Source organism: Cystoisospora suis (assembly GCF_002600585.1).
Source record: "Cystoisospora suis strain Wien I chromosome Unknown contig_1346, whole genome shotgun sequence".
Taxonomy (NCBI): Eukaryota; Apicomplexa; class Conoidasida; order Eucoccidiorida; family Sarcocystidae; genus Cystoisospora; species Cystoisospora suis.
Window position 1 is genome coordinate 1 of NW_027154146.1, and position 20029 is coordinate 20029.

Here is a 20029-nt window from a genome sequence, read left to right on the forward strand (position 1 = left end):
CTACTCCTCTCTGTCTTGTGTCATTTACACTCGAGGAAAGAATACTTAGACATCTTCTAGCTTCACAACTTTACAAAGCTGGACATAGAATCCTCAAAATGTCCCAGAGGGAGAGGGGCTGTGTCTAGAACACCTGCTACGACCTTATGTCTACTGCGATCTCTATATGTCTCTCTTTCTAGATCCGCAACACCGACCTACCTGATCTTTCAACGACAGCCGAGATGATCTCCCGAATCGCTCGATCAACTGCAAGAGGCACAAGAGGACGTAGATTGGGTTGGATACTTAAGAGAGCAATGGAGGGAGAGATAACAACACTCTGGTTCAAATTCTGTAGAAGACGATCCGCTTGGAGAATTCCTGTTGAATGCGAAGGAGGCGGAGGACCAACTCCCCCCCCACTCCCACTTCCAAGACTTGCAACAAGCTGATCTGTAGATACACCACCTGTCCCCGGTGTATTGACAGCTCCTGTTCCTCCTAGTAGAGGCAGGCTTGAAGGATTATGATGGAGGTGATGAAGATGATGAGGTGGGGGAGGCGAACCTCCTTGAAGGAGAGATGCGGGCCAAGAGCTGGGATGATGGTGTGACGGCTATACGAAAGAAAAAGAAACAAGAAGAAAGAAAGAAAGACACAGATAGAACTAAGGTGGAAGAAAGGACACATGGATCTCATCACATTTCTACAGGGCCGAGACCAAGGATATGTGAATATGCTTATGTACGTCCCCCATATCTATCTATCTATATGATGAGAGAATAAGCAGATAGGCAGAAAGCTACCTGTCTACACAATGAATGGAAAAGAAACGGAGCAGGGTCTTCTCCTCTCCAAAAGAGATCTACGCATGGCTTCATAAAGTCTTGCACTGCCCTTCTCTCTTCTGTGTGGTCTTGTCCTATTCTTCCATACGTTGATCGTGTAGATCTATCTTCTCACCCACACACCACTCTATCTCTATGCGAACCAGTCGAGTGTATATCCCTCTCTCAAGCCATCAACCGCACCCTCGTAAGGATGACGTATGAAAAGAATAAAGATTACAGAGAACAACAAGAAGATGAAGATCATCATGGCCTATCTTGTCTCACCGGTCCTCCTCCTGCTGCTGCATGTCCAAAGCCTCCTCCATACGCTCCTCCTCCACTCACGCCACCAAATGGACCTCCTCCTCCTCCTCTTATGTCTCCATCGCCTCCTCCTTCTCCTTGCTGTAGTAGATGATGGGAGTGAGAATGAAGATGAGGATGATCCCTCCCTCCTCGCAAATCTTCACTCCCTCCTCCTGCAGCCATATGATGTACAAGATGATGCCCCGCAGGTTGTTGCTGACTACTACTACTACTGCCACTACCCCCTCCTTGAGGGTGCTGTCCACTGTCTATCATATGCGGCTGTGCCCCCTCTATGAGACCTCCACCCCCGTCTCCTCCTCGACTTCCACTGGATTGTAACATGCCTAGATTTGCTAGAGCAGATGATGAGTGATGACTGCTGCTTCCTTGGCCTCCTCCTCCTCCTTGTTGCGACTGCATCGGTCCTCCTCCTCCTGAGATTCCCCCTGTCCCTCTACTTCCTCCTTCCATCATCATCATCATACGCCCTGAAGACACATCACTACCTAAACCTTGATTCCCACCTCCCCCTGTAGAGAGACTATGATGCAACAATCCTCCTCCTCCTGGTGCTCTACCTTGGGTACCTACTACTACCACTTGCTGGCTCAGTCCCCTTGAAGCTCCTCCCATAGAAAGATGATCTCCTTGAGGGTGAGCCGATGAAGCAGAGGGCGATGGAGACACCAGCCCCCCAGGTTGATGGTGTGAAGAAGAACCTCCACCCCCACTCGTACTTCCTCCTCCTGCTACACCCCCTGGGACACCGCTTAGACTTGCAGATCCTGTAGAGGGAGGCAATCGACCTCGACTTGAAAGCAGAAGACCTGAAGGCGGGGGAGGAGAAGTTCGCTGTGGAACACCCCCCACTCCACCGCTACTACTACTACTACTTCCTCCTACAGCCGCCGAGCTCCCTGGACCTGTAGTTGTCGTACTTGCCGACGCACCACCTCCAAAAGAAACCCCTGAAGATGAAGACGACGACATCTGTCCTCCTGCACCCGATGAAGAAGGAGGTAGAATTCCTCCTCCTGATCCCCCTGAACCTCCGACGAGAGTCCCACCCCCACTCCCCCCTGCTGAAGCTGTTTGAGATAAAGGAGGACTGGGCGATGATGCGGATGAAGAAGAGCCCACATTGGACGGCCGAATGACGAAGTCTGTGGAATTCATAGGAGGCGAACGTTTCGAGAGATGGTCGGTACGTCCATAGAATTCCTGCACCGTCAGATTGAGATGCTTGCACAGAACTTCCACTTCAAAGACAAGATTTGTGCGTAAACTGGGTTGTTGATGTATCTCCGCTAAGAGACATAACATTGCGGTTGTCCATGGATTGGGTGGTCTGAAGAGCTTCGAGTGACGAATTCCTTCCATGACTTTGCATGCAAGAGGCAGGGTGGCAACTAAGTGACCTTCCTCATACCCACGGAATAGCAACTTCTTCAGATCTAGGCGCTTCGATTTTAATGGACGATTCCTATACAGAAGAAAAAGAAACACACAAATCCCCCATTCTTATCATCTTCATATAACGATCATCTGATTGATAGAAAGATGAGACGCAAACCGCGTAGGCTTCCTAGAGTACGTTATGACTACGATGACTCTGTGTCTTCTCTATCTACACGACAAAGACAGGGGGGAAGAGAAAAGAGCCAGAGGAAGATGCAAAGCTACGAGACATATATGTCCTCATGAAGATCGCCATGAAAAAGAAACAGAAAGCAACATCTCATCTCCATCACCCCTTCCACCTGTACCGATACGTGGATGTATGTATTGTGGTATGCTGCTAGAGAGAATAGATAAGAAACACTTCATATACATTGAGAGGCTCACTTCACACGCTCCTCTCCCTAGTCATCTGATGGACCTCCCATCCAGACAGGAAAAGAACTATTTTCGCCCCCTCCAAAGAAACCTCAGGAAGGAAGACAGAAGGCATGAATGAAGAAGCCCCCTTCGCAATTGAATTCTTAGCGGAGTGAAAAAGAACAAGAAGAACAACACACCACTCACCTAGATCTACAATGAACAACGAAGATCCTCTTACTGCTATAGTCTTCTTATGAAGAGCGGATCCCATGGGTCTTCGAAGACAAAAAGACTGTACACTCCACGTGAAACATCTCCATCCTCCCCCTCCACTACTCGACTTTCTCCCTATAGATGCAAGCACGCGAAGTGTCTATCTAGGTGCAGAGAGAAAGAGTCTACAGACAGACTTCCTTCTCTTTGTGAAGAAAGACAACCTGTACAATGGGAAAAAGACTGATTAAAGACAGATAGATCAAGCAGAGCGAGATAGATAGATAGATAGATCAAAGACAGATAGACAAGAGACAGATAACAACGATCCGGTGATCCTTCCTTGCAAACTAGAGAAAGCCCGTTGATTCAAATCGTCGTTATGACTGAAGCTCGATACAGATTCTCATCCCCTCTCTCTGTCTTACCTTGCGAGTGTTGCCGAGCCCAGCCATAGGCCGAGGTTTTTAAGGAGCGTTCGATAAGAGCTATTTTCTTTGGCTTCGTCAACATACTTGAGAAGCACATGAATACAATCATAGGTGGTATTTACAACGGTGTCCATAAGACCTGGCATTTGTAATCTTTCAAGAAAGAGAAGAAAGATTCCATGGAGGTTTGTTTCTTTCGTAGCTCGGCTCTTCACAAAGTAGAAGGCTAGCCAGGGGATGTGTTCCTCTGTAATGACTTCTTTCAGACTTTCCGCCTTATCATGGACATTTCCTTCACATACGGTATTGCATGCAGCGACAACTTGATCTTCTAGCCACTGCGGCGGTGGAGAGAACTTGTCTGTAATCTCCGGATCGTTCAAAAGACTCTCTACTTGACCTAAGCCTACACCTTGAAGTAGAGCTCCCGCCATTCCCATACTTGTAACAGCGGTGGTCGTAGTCGTAGGCGGAGGAGACGCTGAAGAAGATGAAGAAGAGTTTAGCGAAAGATTCGACGTCGCGGCTGTGATTCCTGATATGAGAGAGCTCACCCCAACAGATGAAGAAGAGGAGGAAGAAGAAGAGTTAGTCGAAGGACACGGATAGTTCGTTAGTTGAAGAAGAGGATTGGGATTTGAGACGCCAGGATTGGTAGATGAAGAAGAGGAGGAAGACGAAGATGATGAGAGAAGACTTCCGGGTGTATCTCCACTTGGATTACTCGAGCCATTGAAGCAGGTCCCTGGTACAAACTTGCCTGACTCTCCGCTACTAGGATTAGACTGAGAGGAAGATGAAGAGAAAGGAGTTCCTGGGGTTCTTGAAGAAGAAGAGGAAGAAGAAGATGAGGAGGAAGACGAAGAAGATGATGCGCCACCTGAGTGCAAAACATACACCAAAACTCATACAAATTCACAGTGAAACAAAATAGGTAGAAAAGGAAGAAGATAGAGACAGATAGAGACATAGATAGCTGAAAGACATGTGAGACATTTCGGAAGAAGAAGAAGAGATCTACAAAGCTTACAGGAAACCTGCTAACTAACTCTCTAGTCCCTCTTCTATCTGTCACAGAAAGATTCGCAAAGCAACCTAGAGAAACCTCACGCGTCCAAAGAGAGAGTGAAGGAGAGAGAGAAAGACAGAAAACATTCACCTACATACACCCTCTCCTGTTGTGACAAAACATGGTTGTTCTCCACCTCTACACACATACACGTCTCTATCTCTTCGTTCTCCCTCTTATTTTCTTTTTCTCCCTCTCTCTATTTCTTTCGTCTTCTATCGTAGTGATCTCTTCAAATGGTGCTCTTTTATCTTTCCTTACCTCCACTGACCCCGTGTGCCTGAGACTGCTGTTGCCCTTGGCTCGTTGTCCCTCCTCCTCCTCCTCCACCCCCTCTCGCGCCAATGATAGGAGGGGGATCAGGCATAACGGCAGGGAGAGAAGAGGCGCTATGAGGATCTAGGAGAACAAGACTGTAGAACTTCTCAGGAATGAGACGTAAAACCGACTGTGCGTATTGCGCATAGGTGGGGTATTGGGACTGAAGTTCCGAGAGAGACGCCAGAGCCACAAGAAACTGCGGAAAGAGAAACAGACGACCGAGAAATTGTTCCAGCGCTGTGATCCCAAAGACAAACATCTTTGACGAGGGTCCTTTGCGTATAGCTTCAAGGACACACCTTAACGCTATCGTTAACGAATTCCCACTACTCATAAAGACATGCCGATGAATGAGCTGCCCGAAGAGCTCCGCTGTTAACACCAGCTCATGTTGGGGGTACTTGGGGAAGTAGCGACACTCGAAGAACAAGGTCCGTATCATTGCAACAAAAAGATGGTTGTCCCGTGATCCTGGGGGAGCTTGAGACAGACGTTGCAAAAGAGACGCAACGAGATCAACCGAACAGATGCCTGAAAGAAACGAAAGAAAGGAACCACAGGGAGGGAGGGAGGGGGAGGGGGGGCGCATCAAACAACAGAGAGAGAAACGGAGAAATCGAGGTGTCGAGACGGGATGAGAAAAAAAAGAGACGAAGAAGAAAAGGTATCACGATCTACAAGAGATAGATGCCTTCTGTCTTGAAAAGTACATAGGTAGGTGGTTGAGTTGATACGTACAGATGATGGAGTATGTATATGGAACCCGGCAACCTAGGGTGTCTGTACACCAGAGTTGTGTCCTCTGCGATGTGGAAAGATGCAAGAAATGTTTCGACAGGATGTAAAGAGCGAACGTTCCATAAGAGAAGACGGCAAAAAGAGGAAAGGAACAAAGGACTCGGGAACACAGAGAAAAGCAATTCGGGGGTATTGAACCTTGGCAAGAAATCTACGTCTTTTCATCCTTCCTCTTGTTGTTAAAAGACCCCCCCACCTACGCCTCCTCCTTGTACTTCTACTCCAACACCGAGAGATCTCTCCATATTATCCTTCATTCCTTTCTACTCTTATCCTTTCCTATGCACGAGTCTCCCTCCTCCTCATCATATGCCACTGCTCGAACAAGGCCTATGTATGATGGACATACTAATACATCCGTGGATCTCCCTCTAATAATACAGCAGGTGCATATAGATATCTATATAGGAGAATCACCTTGTCATAATGACGAATCCTACGTGGTTGCCTGACGACAAGACAATCCTCTACCTCCCTCCTGCGGAACGAGAGCGGGCGTCTTCACAGTGTGTTTCTCTAGCTGTCGGCCTATATAAGAGCAAGAAGACTCGGCTACTTGACTCGTGAGGTTGAGAAAGTGAAACCAAGAAGACCTTCCCCCCTTCCTCTAGGAACCTTACCAGAATACATTTTCTGAAAGCAAGCGTTGACCTCTGGATCAAATTCGGACTGAGGCTTGGCTCCAAAGCCCATCCCCCCTCCCACATTCGCCGGCAAACCTCCGGAGGACCCCTGCTGGTGCTGTACAGACACCACACTGGGCTGCTGTTGTGGTTGATTTCCCCCCGTATTTGTTGGATTATGACTTGTGTTATTCTTGCCTGTTGTCATAGGATTGCTGGGGCTACTACTACTATTATTATGAGGGAGATGAGTGAACGTCCCTCCTTCTCCTCTATAGGCCTGATGATGTAGCGCATGATGATAATGCTGATGATGATGCGGATCGCCTTCTCCCCCCCCATGGTCTCCTCCTCCTCCTGCTCCTCTTACGCCTGAAGTGGGGGCAGGGCGCCCTCCTGAGAGGGTGTTGTCTGACGAAGAAGAAGAGTTGGGAGGCATTCTATTGGACGCCCCGCCGGCAGCATGGCTGTTAGGGTTACTCGAAGCAGAGGGGGCAGAGGCACTCGTGTTGAGATTTGTCGCCCCTCCGGAAGAGGTGAGAGAAGGAGGAGACGCTTTAGCCGTCGTGTTAGCCGTGGTGGCGGTACTGCTGTTGGGACGAAAGGAGGTAGGATGATCAGATGATGAGGGGTTTCCTCCTGATGCTCCTTGAGAAGGCGTTCCAGAAGACAGGGAGGATGTAGAAGAGGAAGGGTGGGGATGGCTACTATTATTAGGCGTCTGAGGTGGCGGGGGCGGTGCTGCTGCTCCTCCTGCTGAGGTATGATGATGACTGTCTCCTTCGACACTTGTATTGCTGTCTCCTCCAGCAGATCCTCCTCCTGATGAGGGAGTTAGATCGGCATGAGACGTCCTAGTAGTAGTAGTACGAAGAGGGTTTGGTGTCTGGGAGGATGAAGAGGACTGGGGGTGATGTGAGGTGTTGCCAGAAGAAGCAGAGGATGAAGAGGAAGAAGAGACGGAGGAAGAGGAGGAGGATGAAGAGGAAGAAGGGACGGTAGAACTGGTGTCAGTAGTAGGCGATGAAGAAGAGGATGATGACGACGAGGAGGAGGATGAAGAAGACGAATTTCGCAAGGGAGGTGTGGCTGTAGAGGATCCAGAAGAAGAAGAAGCAGAAGAAGAAGCAGGGGGAGAAGAAGAACGCGTTGGAGGCCCTTCACCCCCCATCCCTGTGAAGGTCTAGATAGATCGATAGATGGATAGACAGAAACAAATGACAGCTCAAAACAGAAAGAGACGAAGACCAATAAGCGAACAGATACGATATAGAGAAAAGGTATCGATTGATGCGATCGATCACATGGACACCCGGAGAAGACAAGGAGGGAGTAGAGAAAAAGACCTATAGAGACAAACAAGCAAACAATCCAATAAGGGAGGAGCAGACTACCAGCAGATACGAAAGGGAAGACGACAGTCAACCACGAAGAATAGAAGCCAACCGAAGCGGCGAGAGAAAGAGGAAGGTAAAGAAACACCGGTAAGGAGAGAGAGAAAAAAAGGGAAGGGAGATATAAACAAAGAGTGGAGGTATCAGGTGAGACAAAAGGAAGACGAAGCGACAAGCGAGAGAAATTGATGGAGAAAGGACTGACGAAAAGAGAGAAGCGTCCCGCTATTCTCGAACAGACGACTGCAGAAGGAAAGAAAACAAGAGAGGAAAGTCGGAGGCAAGACCGGAGTGTAGTTCAAGTAACAATCCAATCGAGAGAAAAAGAAGGCAAAAGAAGAGGGTAGAACATTCGAAAGGAGGAAGTGATGGGGGACAGAGAGTTCAAGGCCTAAGGAAGGATGAAGAGAAGGGTAGCAGACAACTGAAGAGCGTAGGAGGGACGAAGAGATGGTATACAGATCGCTACGCAGACCGAAGGAAGAAGGAAGAAATGGGTAGCAAAGAGTTGAATGGCTAAGTAAGGATGAGGAGACGGGTAGTAGAGAGTTGAAGATCTGAAGACGACGAGGAGACAGAGAGCACGGACAACTAGACACCCGCTCGTGGTGCTTCAGGAAGCAGAAGACGAGAGAGGTAAGAGACACGCAGGCACTTCGAGTGGATAAAACTCCACACAGAGCGCAGCACAGGAGGAAAGGCAGTGAGGCGGGAGAACAAAACAGAACAGACCGAGACAGAAGAGAAGTCTCACGCGAGGACGACAGCCGGATCGGAGAGATTGCTGTCACCAAGCAAGAGACGTTAGGAAAGAAAGGACGAGCTAGTGGACAACGGAGTCGAAAAGATTGGCTACGTCTATGTAAAGAAAGTCTGATGGAGTACAACTACAGGAAAAAGTTGGACCAATAGTGAGAGTTTGTCAGGGAACCGGACGGGTTCCAAGCAACAGAGTGTACGCACCCTTCTACCAATGGAACAACACGACCGGAACCCCTACCAATGTGGGAGAGCAGAAAGGAACGAGCTACCAGCCTTGACGGGAAAAAAGGGAAAACACGGATTTGCCGTATACAGAAAAGCAGAGAATTCTGACTGGATACCAGGAGAACAAGGAAAACACGAAGCGGTGTCTCAGGACTGGTGGGAGTCCACCACGACGGACGACAAGGCAGAAAACGAGGTGAAGCAGATGTCACCGAGGCGAAGAGAAACCGGATTCAAAGCGGACTAGACTTGAAACGAGAAGAAAAACAGAGATGCACACGAAAGGCACGGAAAAAGTCGGCGAAGCTTGGAGACGAGGCTATTTTGCGCGAGAGGAGGCGATATGGAAGTAAGTGGTGGAGTGGGGTGTAGTGACATTCGAGAAGGGCAGAGGTTGCCCCCCCCGAGGGGGACTTATCTTGCTTGGATTGTTTCTTTCCTTCCAGGATTGAGAGACAGAAGCAACGAAAACTTTCAAAAAAAGAGAAGAAGAGACGTTTCCGCCTAAAAAAGTGTCCGCTACACAGTACAACAGCCGCAAGGCGCACGAGATGCCGACGGAACGGCGGGCGGACACCACACAGCTTCTATTACGGATGAGAACGAAAGAAGCAAGACAAGAGAAGCAAAAACAGTGAAGATGCAAACGGAAACAAGAAAAGAGCACTGCTTGATTCAAATTAGGACAAAGGACAATCAGCAATGCTTTCTGATGTGCAACGCTGGCCGTGAATAGGTCAGTGAAAGCAGTGACAGCAGGGGTGGTCCACCCTGCCGGCACTCTTCTTGGGTAACCTGGTATCAAACCGCCGCTTGATTTCGCTAAGACGAACGAACGGTCTCCGCTGGTGTAAAATCGCGCCCGCTTCTCAGCATTGTCCCACGTCTTTACCCCTCTCTTGAAAGAGAAGTTTCTCTTTGACAGAGCTGATGCGCGGACAGCTTTAGATGAATTCGCTATCATCGTCTGCGCTCTTTTTCAGCTTCATAGCAATCTGCGACCGCCTCAGTTGTCTTTCTGACTCTGCCCTTGAAGCATCGTCGGGCGTCAGTAACATCACCGGTTGACCAACACATGACACAGAACAGGTATTTTTTGCTGTGAAGTTTTGATGCTGGCCTCCACCCTGGAGGGTCCCAGGATACCAGCCCATCCACGAAACACCTTTCTTCGGGGTAGGCCAGTTCGCACACTGCTCATGGGGGCAGAAAAAGCCGAGAGTGGTATAGCAGATCTCGTCATGATGCCGCGCCTTACTGACGCCGTCTGTGAGCTGGGGAGTTGTCAGCCTACGTTCAGGAAAAGGAAGATACTCCACGCTTTGGAGCAACGCCGAAAAAGCGACTGCGGTCGCCGCCGTGCCATCTCTAGGGTGAAAGGTGTAGAAGGGTTGGGTAGAGGGTTATTGCGTACACCGTCTCGCACACAGCGACGGAGAGAAGAGGGGTCGGGTAGACATTTATGGCACAGATAGGGTCCGACACACACCCCAGGATAGTGAGGACCGAAGAACGACAAAAGTAGCTTTCTGAGTAGTAGTACTCCTCTTGCCGGCCGCAGGTTGAGCGAGTTCACCTGGCCAGTGACAGTGAGTACGAGAGTTCACTATTTATATGTGCACCGAGGGACAGCACGTTTTTGGCCTGAGTTCTTGACCCTCGTACAATGCACTGGTGAAATTAAACTACGAGGGACAGAAGATAGTCTCGCATTTACTCTGTCGCAGCTGCAAAGGGCGAAACTCCCCTGTGGTATAAGCGGTGTTGGCCTTCCCTACAGAAATCCGCAATCACTGACGCGTGATGAAAAGGCTGCGCCAAGCTGGTAGCGCCCACACTTTCTCTTAGTGCACCGGCCGGTGTACTGTGAACTCGAACGGAGGGCCCTCGTCAGTCGCAAGAAGGGCTGCGCAGTATCAACACCATCCCCTGCCTCGTCTGTCCGCCGTGAAGTACGCTGACGAGTGGGCGACGTCTAAGCTGGTACGGCAAGACGTGCCTTCGAGGACAGCTACTGCACGTGAAAGGTCTTGAAAGGGGTGCCGACAAATGTAGCCAGGACCGTTACGGCACATACTCGAGGCACTGGGGCACGCGAAAGATGCGCCTTGAGTTGCGCCCCCACCGCCAAAGTTGCAGGCAATCTGCTCGAGCCGCGGTAGCGAGGCGAGGGAGCTTCCTGTTTGAACGGTGTGGTGCCTATTCACGCTGCACTTAGGCTCACCAGTGGCACGAACTGGCACAAGGGAGTGGGTCCTAACCCTCGCTCGGTGCACATCATGTCCGTACGCCCAAACTCAGGGTCACAAACGCTTATCTCGGGCGGACAACTGAGTCGCACCGGCACTTCCGAAAGTCCCTGACTTCCCCTAGAGTAGAACCTGATTACCTCACTAGTAGGGCTCGCCTCCAGTATGTCTTTCTCCGTTGCTCCTCGCTTGAGGACGATGGCTTTTCTATCGGCGGAGGCCCGCTTGTCGCTAGCCAAGGATGACGCCTGTCCAGCAGGCTGGGTCTTTCCGAGACCGCGGCCTCCGCCACCGTCCGCACACGGTAATCTCTGCCTACAACAGCAGCTCATCTCGGCGCCCCTGCTCCGGGAGGACTGGCGCAGGACTAAACGGACGAGTTCCATGATTTTGAACGGCAGAACGGACATTGTCAGTCTAGTTTGACTTGCCGAGGGTGCCATTGCAATGTAGGGCCTTTCCAGATCCATATCGGCAATGTGCATATGCACACGAGTGCACGTGCATCCCTCCACAGCAATTCCTGACGGCTGTTCAGACAGGACAGCAAACACTCGATACGTGTTCAGCAGGTTCTCCGCACGGAAAAGTTGAATAGTCTTTTCAGACCAGTCATCGGTGACCCTCTGAGTATCTCAACCGCACTGGTCGTGCGAGAAGAAAATTGCACGTAGTTTCGCGTTCCCCGAGGTTCTCTGCCTCGCAGATGACGCTTGTAACGCACCGCCCGAGAAGCGATCTGTGACGCATTGTGCGAGAAAGAGCCCGTCCCTTCACCTGTCAGCTCGCGTCAGTCACTGAAATTCTGTGGCCCCTCTTTTGGAACGACTGTCGCCTTCCCTCTCAGTTGCATAAAAGACACTCACTCACATCCACGGATAGCGCACCTAACTGACACTCATGAGGGCACCCAGGAGTGTTACTTGAGAAGCTAAGTTCTTTTCTACAATTTCTACATGCCGCTACTAGGGGCCGGCTCAGGATACCATCATTGCCTCTTTCTAAGGAGCGTTTTTTTTCTTTCCCTGGCGGGCAGACCTCACCTAGGTTGACAGGAGTGAAGCTCACGCCTCCCCCCCAAAATGTACTTGCACCTCTGTCCTGCCATATTAGGTGTCCGTGAGCCACGCTGGCAGCGTGACGTCTGGAAGCCGCCATGTCAGGACTTGTAAGTAACAGTCCTGTCTCGAGAACTAATCTGCAAACCGAGCATGTGCACCTCGCTGGCTGAGAATACAACTGACCAAGAAAAGCTAGGTAACACAAGTCGGAATCCACACCGACCCACTCTCCATGAAGGGCAGGTTCACACCGCGCGAGGCCAGCCGTTAAGTTCCGCAGTATCCCACCCCACTAGCAGAACTACTGCTCCTGCCATCAACAAAGATACGCGCAGTGTGCGGGCACTTGCCAAGGCGATTCTTTACAGAAGAGGCGCTAGCCCGGTCGCCAGTGAAGAGAGCCGCCCATGGCCAACGACCAGGAGGCAGCGATCACCAGTCCGATGATAGGTAAAGTTCTGTGTCCTGTACAGCAAACTGCAAGCTCCTTCTGTCCCAACTTGTCCGCGACAACCGCAAGGAGACTCTTCACGACTCCTCTGGAGAAAGCGCTTCGGGACGATCGCGAGGTCGTTTCCACCGGAATGGCGCGATGCGCGACCTGGCAAGACGTCAGAGAATTCTCGCGCTTGGACATGGCCGACTAGTAATCCTACCCTAGCGCGCTGCCAACAACGCTGCCCTTGGAAAAACCTACGGCGCCGTGCCTATGATGGCATTCACTGTTCACGTTCTCGTGGGATGGTGGGCGTCCCTTCACCAGTATGTGCGTGCTGGGCTGCCGCTGCCGCAGTGAGAATGTGCACCTGGGCTTCTGCGCCTGCTCCCGTCCGAGGTGCAGGGAAACTAGGAGGCGATAGGCGATACGGAAACGTGGGTCCTTCTCATTGGCTCGGCAGCTACACTCGCCGGTGCTGAGTTGGACGTGACGGTACAGCCGGGACTGATCTACTTGGGGGCTTCTGAAGTAGCGGTCATCGAACCCGGCTACAAGGCGTGTACCCCTTTCTGGCCCAGGGAGGTGAGATTGAAGGATGCATCTACGGGTCCACTTTGTGTTTCTGACGGGGTCGCAAATACGCGCCTTTCTGCGGGAGCATGAAACAGGGAGTCGGTGAACTCAGACAGTGAGACTTCTTCGTTGGTTCCGGCCACGGAGAGCGAAGAGACCGTGCTAGCAGCTGGCTACATTTTTTTCGGAGTTGTCGGCCTACTGCACCCGAGAATGCCGGTGGCTTTCACAACTGTGACCAAGTTTTGACGGTTCCCTTTCAGCTTTGTAGGAGCAGCTGCGCTTCGCTAATGCTTGCGAGGGTTCTAAGGTCTTTGAGCCTGTCGTCGATTTCTCTCTGTAATCTCGTCTCCTGTTGGAGATTTTCTTGCACCTTGCGGCGCGCATGGCGGCTCCGGGCTATCTGTAGGACCATCGAATGTTCTTTTTCAACCCCAGTGGGTATTCCGCTTCTTCCCGGACCACTATTACTCCCTAAGGAATGCGCTGCGCCCACAGCAGCTGCAAGCACTTCGTCAGGCATCATCTCCCGGAGTTTTTCGAGCCGTTCCCTTCGACTGTTGATTTCTTCCACGGTCCGCAGATACAGTTTTCTCTGTTCGGCCGTCAGGCCTGTCTGCGGGTCAATTCGCCCCCCTTTTTTCCCCAAGAACCGGACATCCTTCGGACAGCTTCCACTCCTCCTTCCTGCCGCCGGCACGGCAGTCCCTTCTGTTTCGTCTGTGTTGCTATTCATTAACTCTACCTGCATGGCTTTAGGCAATCCAGGCAGCCTGGCCGCGGGTGGCAACGTTCGACACTCACCTAACGAGAACGAGGTCTGCAGGTTTTCTTTTGCGCGCTCACGTGTTCTACCGAGTTTGTTAGCAGCTGCGGCGTGCGCTGCAGCCGCGCGCGCTTCAGCGAGAATTTCTTTGCGCTGCTGCTCGGCCTCTACCGCAATCCGAGCTAGAGATTTACGGCCAGTGGGCGGTATAGCAGGTCCTGGAGCCCCGTCGCCAAACAACAGATCCTTTGGTTGACCTGTTGTCCTGGCTTGATAGCCACATGGGACTGGTCGCCGGCCAACTCGGGGTACCGCCACTTTTGGCCGGGGCGCGTGTGCCCTCCGTGCGGCGTTTGCAGCCGCGAAGCTTGAGGGTGTTGGTTTCAGAATTTGGAAGTTGGGGTTACCCCTCAGATCCTGAGAGACGCGCACGCTCCGTTTATGGACCCGTATGCACTTCTACGCGAATCAGCAACGGTCTGTCGGTCATACAGACTGCGAAGGGAGGGACTGGCAAGGGTGCAACCGTGAGATGGAGACCTCCATGCCGCACCTACAACACTTCTTGTTGATAAAATATGTACTACTGGCCGGTGTCACATGAGCCTGGGATATTAGTGCGGGTTCCTCACGGTTCTCAGCACATGTCAGGCAGCGGTTCGCCTGCTTAACGAGAAATCTCCGGAGGTGTGCCACACTGCCGCTGCCGGCTTTTCAGAGGATTGTACAGGATAACTAGGGCTGAACATGCATGCTACGGGAAAACGCCAGAAACATACTGTCCGTAGAGCTTGCAGCCGCACACGATGAGGCGAGTGTTTAGTGGCATCCAAGGTGCTGCGTCCTTGTTTCTTTGGTCTGATTCTTGTCGAGGTGACACCTTCCTAGTACTTCCGCCGAAGTACTTGGGCGGCACTGCCTCCACTTAGAATGCTTCAAAAACATTGTGACACCATGATTGCTGTGCTCATAGACGAGTCCAGAGTAGGACCGGGGTAACAATGCTAGTTGTTCTCGATGGAAGCATCTTCTCTCCGAGGCTGGCAGCGACCGCCGGCGCACAACCCGTCGTCGCACAGGATGCTTCTTTACCTTGATTGACTTTGGAATGGGGTAGACAATCTCAGAAGATCCAGACATGGAAGTCCTCGTTTTATAGAGCTGATGCAACAGCCGGCCTGCAGCAGAGACAGCGGGGATGTATGAGAGCTCTAATACAAGGCATAGCGAGCCTTGGGCGCCACACCCAAAGAAAAGTACGGCTGTTGCGAAGGCTACGAAGGCAGAGGGGAACTCTATGTCGAGCTTTCTTAGAGCTCCAGACTCCCCTCGCTACTAAACCGCACTGTACGAATGCAGCAGGGCGGTAACGTTCCACCGTACACGAGGAGGAAAAAAAGAGGACACAAGCTGTTAGGAACCCTGTTGCGCAGTAAGTGTAGATTTTAGGAGGTTGTCATCTGAAAGGAGATTCTCTGCCCCGCAAGAGGAGCGCCGCCCAACACTGCCGTCAGTACACAAGAGAAACAGTTGCTGCATACCAGCGTGCGTATCCCTGCCAAACATTCTCCACAGTTTCTCCTGTTTCAGCGACAACGTGATCAGCTCTCGGGCCGCAGCAGCTTTGGCTGCCACTCCCGCCTCCGCCCCCAGAGACTTTTCAGGCTCAAGACCTCGTCTGGCGGTGTCGTAAGGAATCGGGACAGCGCCTTCCATCAGGCGACCTGTACTTCGGTGAGTCCTGTCTCGAGCAGTCGATAGAGGCGACGCAGCTCGGTCTGCTGCGAGGTGGCGCTCTGCGCCAAACCATAAATCAAATTCTTTTGCAGCCCGTTCATCAGACATGGATGCCAGGTCGTCCTCTTGGGATCCATTCTTTTCAGGCCTCTCCCCCCGGCGGTTGCTGTCCTCACTTCTTTCCTCTGGTTGAGTTGCGTCTGGCTGTTCTGTTGAGTCTCTCTTTTCCGTCCCGTTCCAACACCAGGATTCTCTCCCGCTACTGTCTGATGCAGACACTACCCGACTGCCACTTCCAGCTGACTCAGCCGCGCATTCTCCGTCCTCGTCAGCTCCCTGTTGCGATCCCCCACCCACCTGTAATCCACCGTCGGACGCCTCATGGTCCAGAGAGTTTGCGCGGATCTCTCTGGATTCTTCACCTTCAAGACCGCCGCTATCTTCCTGAGAAGGGCTCTCAGCCATCACGCTGCTGAGAGCCAAGGCAGCGATGTGACGAAGAGCTTGCACAGCCGCTTCCTCCGCTTCCTCTTCCTTCAGCTGCCACTGCCCATACATACTTTGTTCTCCTTCCAACACTATTGTCGGGACAGACCCAAAGCGTATTCTTGGTTTGGTGTCCCCCGATGCAACGCGAGCCCCACTCGTCACCCGGCTGTGAAGTTTCTGTACGATTCGGTTACTTAGAACGAGCATATGCTCTGTCCGTTCCTCAATCGAAGCAAGAATCTGCTCCGCGGCAGCTGTAGCCGCTGCCGTGTGCTGTGCCTCGTTTAAGGCCCCCCGCGCTCTGCCAAGGATAGACGCTATCGTACGGAAGCGGGGGCGGTTAAGTGCTGCGTCAAAGAGCCTAGTCTCATCAGGATCGTCTTCAAGGTTTGCCGAGCTTGGCTTTCTGCTGCCTAGAGAGCCATCGCGTAGTTCATTATCTGTTGACTCGACGGGCCGCTCTCTGTCAGAATCCTGACATACGTCGGCAGACCCCTGTTGCGCCAAGGTTTTCTCTTCTACCTCAGGCGACGTACTGCCCCTTCCCTCTGCTTCTTGGGCAATCTCTTCTTCTTCTACGGAAACCCCTGAAAAGTTTGCACCTGCTTCACTTTCGAAATACCCAGACACACCATTGTCCGCCTCGTCTGTATCATCGGTCGTGTCGCGCTTCTCATTTTCGAATTGCATATCGGTATCCTCAACTTCTTTCTCTATGAGTTGTTCTTCCTTGTTCTCAGCCGCCGCCTCGTCGCCGCTAAGGGGCGCTGCCGGCTGCAATTCTTCCTCATCCATTTTGCCTAAGACGTTGGCCTCCCAGAGGCTTCCTTAGCTGCAGTACGGCTCGGGCCAGGTGGCACAAGATTCCTCGCCAAGACTCAGCGGTAAAGTAATTTACTTCTCAGACGTCAAAGCATGGCCAGTGTGGTGATTTTCCGGCATCTTCCTGTATGAGTGCTTCCACTTCGTTCTTTAGAAAGGACGATATCCATATCTACTACGCATGTGATTTTTCTCCACTTTTGTAGCCTGCCCCTCCAGATCTCATAAGGTCACCGGCACTCTTCCTGGAAACAGGGGGGCTGGCTGCTGCCATTCCCGGGACGGCAAAAGGCACGGAAAGGAGCGAGCAGCTATGCTTTCGGGACCCGACGGAGCTGTTCCTGCCTTGGTCAGAACCACAAGATGCTGTTCCGCCGTGGCTTGTCTTTTTTTCTCTTTCAAGAAGGCAGAACAGCTTCTCTGTGAAGCTTTCTCCGACAGCTCTAAGGTCGCAGAAGACCGAACCAGTCCACGACCGGGTACATGCCTGAAAATTCCGAGGCGACAATCGAAGTTACCGCTGAGGACCCGCAGCAGCCTCTCTGTCGCTGGTTTCGCTAATAGGGCGAGTACTGTTCAGGCAGTGCGCGGTAGTATTTCACGTATCCGGGGCTGAGACCGCCACTCGGATGTTCTGTGGGCCCCACGCGCCCTCATCTGTCTTGTACCATATTCTTATGGCGCCGAATGCTTTCATTTGCGCGTAAGTCTTCAAAGACGCAGTTTCGCTAGGTGACACAAGCTCATTAGACTGATTGAACGAGTGAAGCCGGAGTCCGTCGGCTGCTGGCAATCGGATAGTAAGTTCGTACGAGTGGTCCAGCCGGTCTAAGAAAGGCGTTCACCTCGTGAAAAATGCTACCGTGCGTGTGTTCTATTACGCACGCCAGGTGTGCCTTCAAGTACAGACAGCCTTTTGAGCTGTGTGAACGGCAGTTCTGCGAACGTACTACTCTCTTTTCCTTGTCCCTGCCCATGAAGTTCCGACACGGGTGGGCCCCCTGCAGCCAGCCCCGGTGAATCTTGGAAACAAGTCTCGAGAAGACTCCTGAGCCTCGGAGGCATTTCTTACTAGTCATCATAGCAAACAGCTTCCTCCTTGAGAGAACTGGCTGTTTTCTTAGAAATGCAATGCTATTAGGCGAGCGGTCACCCAGAGCGGTGAACGTAAGTAACGTGACACCGAAAAAATGGCAAACTACCCCCCTCGGGATCACTGTGGACCAGTGTCTCCAACAACAGGCTGATGTGGTAGAGACTCATTCGCCATACTACAGAATAGCCAGCTTGCACGACGAAGAGAGGGCGCCGTCTTTCCATTCCCCTGACGTAACACCACAGCCACGACGACAAAAAAAAGCAGTCCGCCCGACTTCTTTCCTACGAAGCCTGGGTCGGCCGCAGCTACACAGGGTCTTCATCGGAACTGAATGAGCACTGTTAATCCGTAAAACGAAACAAGCCCAATATCCCTTTCTTCTAATCTTGAGAACGACGGAAAGAAGTCGTGATGACGTCTATGTCGCACTAATCGCTTCCAAGCACTTTCAGATACACACGCTCCACACAAACATAGACCGATGTCGAGTACTCCCGCAGAGTTGGAGTACCTAAGACATTCACCGGACGGTAACGGTTCCCTTCACACAACACGATCCGAAACTGAAGACTTTCATATACTCAGTCTCTTTCCGAATGAAGCGTAAGATCCATACTAGAAGAGCTGCTCCGCGACTCCTAAAACTCAACGGCATCACTTCCCGTTTATAATAGTCATATTCGAATGAACTTCTCCCATTATTACAAACGTAGGCCTCACATCAGAGACTTGCAGTTACTGGAATCTGCACTCCTCACTAGCAACAAGCCCCACCCTCTCTCAGAATGAATGGATGAGCCCCCCCCCCCCCTTCGCCTAGAGCGTCGGTCTTGGGTGCGCGTAAGACAGTTGGAGACCTGCACCAGGCGTTGGTAGAAATTGGAGACTCTTAAGAAGTATCTTCGCAGCCCGCACACATAAAAAATCTCGAAGTGTCTAATCAGAGTTTCTATGTATGTACATACAGACAAACTAGCTCACTGCACATACACCCCCATCCTACTCTACACTCACACGAAGTTCCTCGAGCCATAACTCCGAGTAAGAAAGACTCCCTACCAACTAGACACGAGAGACGCCAAGCTTCATACTTCTCCTGACGATCTCCTACTACCGACCCTATCTATCTCCGATGCCTTCCGTTCCTATGACGGATCCCCATTGTAACTGAAGCAGACATCCAAGGGCATCAAGCTCTTGAAGAAAAAATCTCTTCCCCCTCTCTGACTGATCAGCATCAGGAGTGTATGTGACTTGGCTTACCTGACTGGAGATACACGAGAAAAAAGCCTCTACCATGTAGATATCTATCTTGATATAAAAGTGAAGGGGCTGACGTCTAAGAGAGAAAGAAGGAAGCTAGGTAAGCCACTATGGTAGTGACAATCGTCGTTTCACACAGACATACGGAAAGGGGTAAAAAAGCCGAGAGGAAGCGAGATAAGAAAGCAAAGAAAAGAAGACTTTACAGCGCGTGATATCATGCCAAAGACTTTTAGATAGATTTCTTCCTTGTCTCCTTCACTTCCATTTTTCCTCGATCTCCTCAGATTTGCCATCTAGAACAAACAAAGACCTATCAATCGATCTATCTACCTATCTCTGTTGAGCGCCCGAAAGTATGGTGGTGCTCGGGCTATGCTTCTTTCTCTTTCCTTCGAGGCTCTGCAGATCGGCCTCTACTACGCCCTCATGACCCTCCATACAGACCTACGAATTCATTCAAGATGAGATTTCCCTCATACACTTGTGATACTACGACCATACACACATACGTATCCAGATATGTGTATACCTTTCTTTTTCTCTCTTTATCTATCTACAGGTATGTATACACGTAGATGTGGCCGTCCAATAGGTTCTCAACTTTCCTGTCTCAATAGATATTTCACTCTCCTCTACATGAAACTCAAGAAGAAAACTTCGACAGTACTTTGAAGAGAAAGAATGCCAAGGCTTTGAGAAACATCTTAGAACAAGCATAATATACACAGCCATATATATATATATATACGT

At 51.1% G+C, this 20029-nt stretch overlaps 2 protein-coding genes across 2 annotated transcripts; both read right to left on the minus strand.

The window, feature by feature from the left end:
* Window positions 1–115: 115 nt before the first annotated feature.
* CSUI_003121 (ccr4-not complex not1 protein) lies at window positions 116–9517 on the minus strand. The gene is made up of 5 exons (XM_068063319.1): window positions 6395–9517; window positions 4917–5507; window positions 3584–4466; window positions 1098–2604; window positions 116–598 (listed from the first exon to the last, which is right to left on the minus strand). The coding sequence occupies exons 1-5, from the start codon at window positions 7566–7568 to the stop codon at window positions 179–181; spliced, it is 4575 nt and encodes a 1524-aa protein (XP_067924703.1). The 5' UTR covers window positions 7569–9517; the 3' UTR covers window positions 116–178.
* A 3842-nt stretch (window positions 9518–13359) lies between these two features.
* CSUI_003122 (glutamic acid-rich protein) lies at window positions 13360–16887 on the minus strand (the record flags this gene model as incomplete). The annotated part of the gene is made up of 3 exons (XM_068063320.1): window positions 13360–14283; window positions 14959–15077; window positions 15408–16887. 3 exons carry the CDS (start codon window positions 16885–16887, stop codon window positions 13360–13362), a joined length of 2523 nt encoding a protein of 840 aa, XP_067924704.1.
* Between the last annotated feature and the right edge of the window lie 3142 nt (window positions 16888–20029).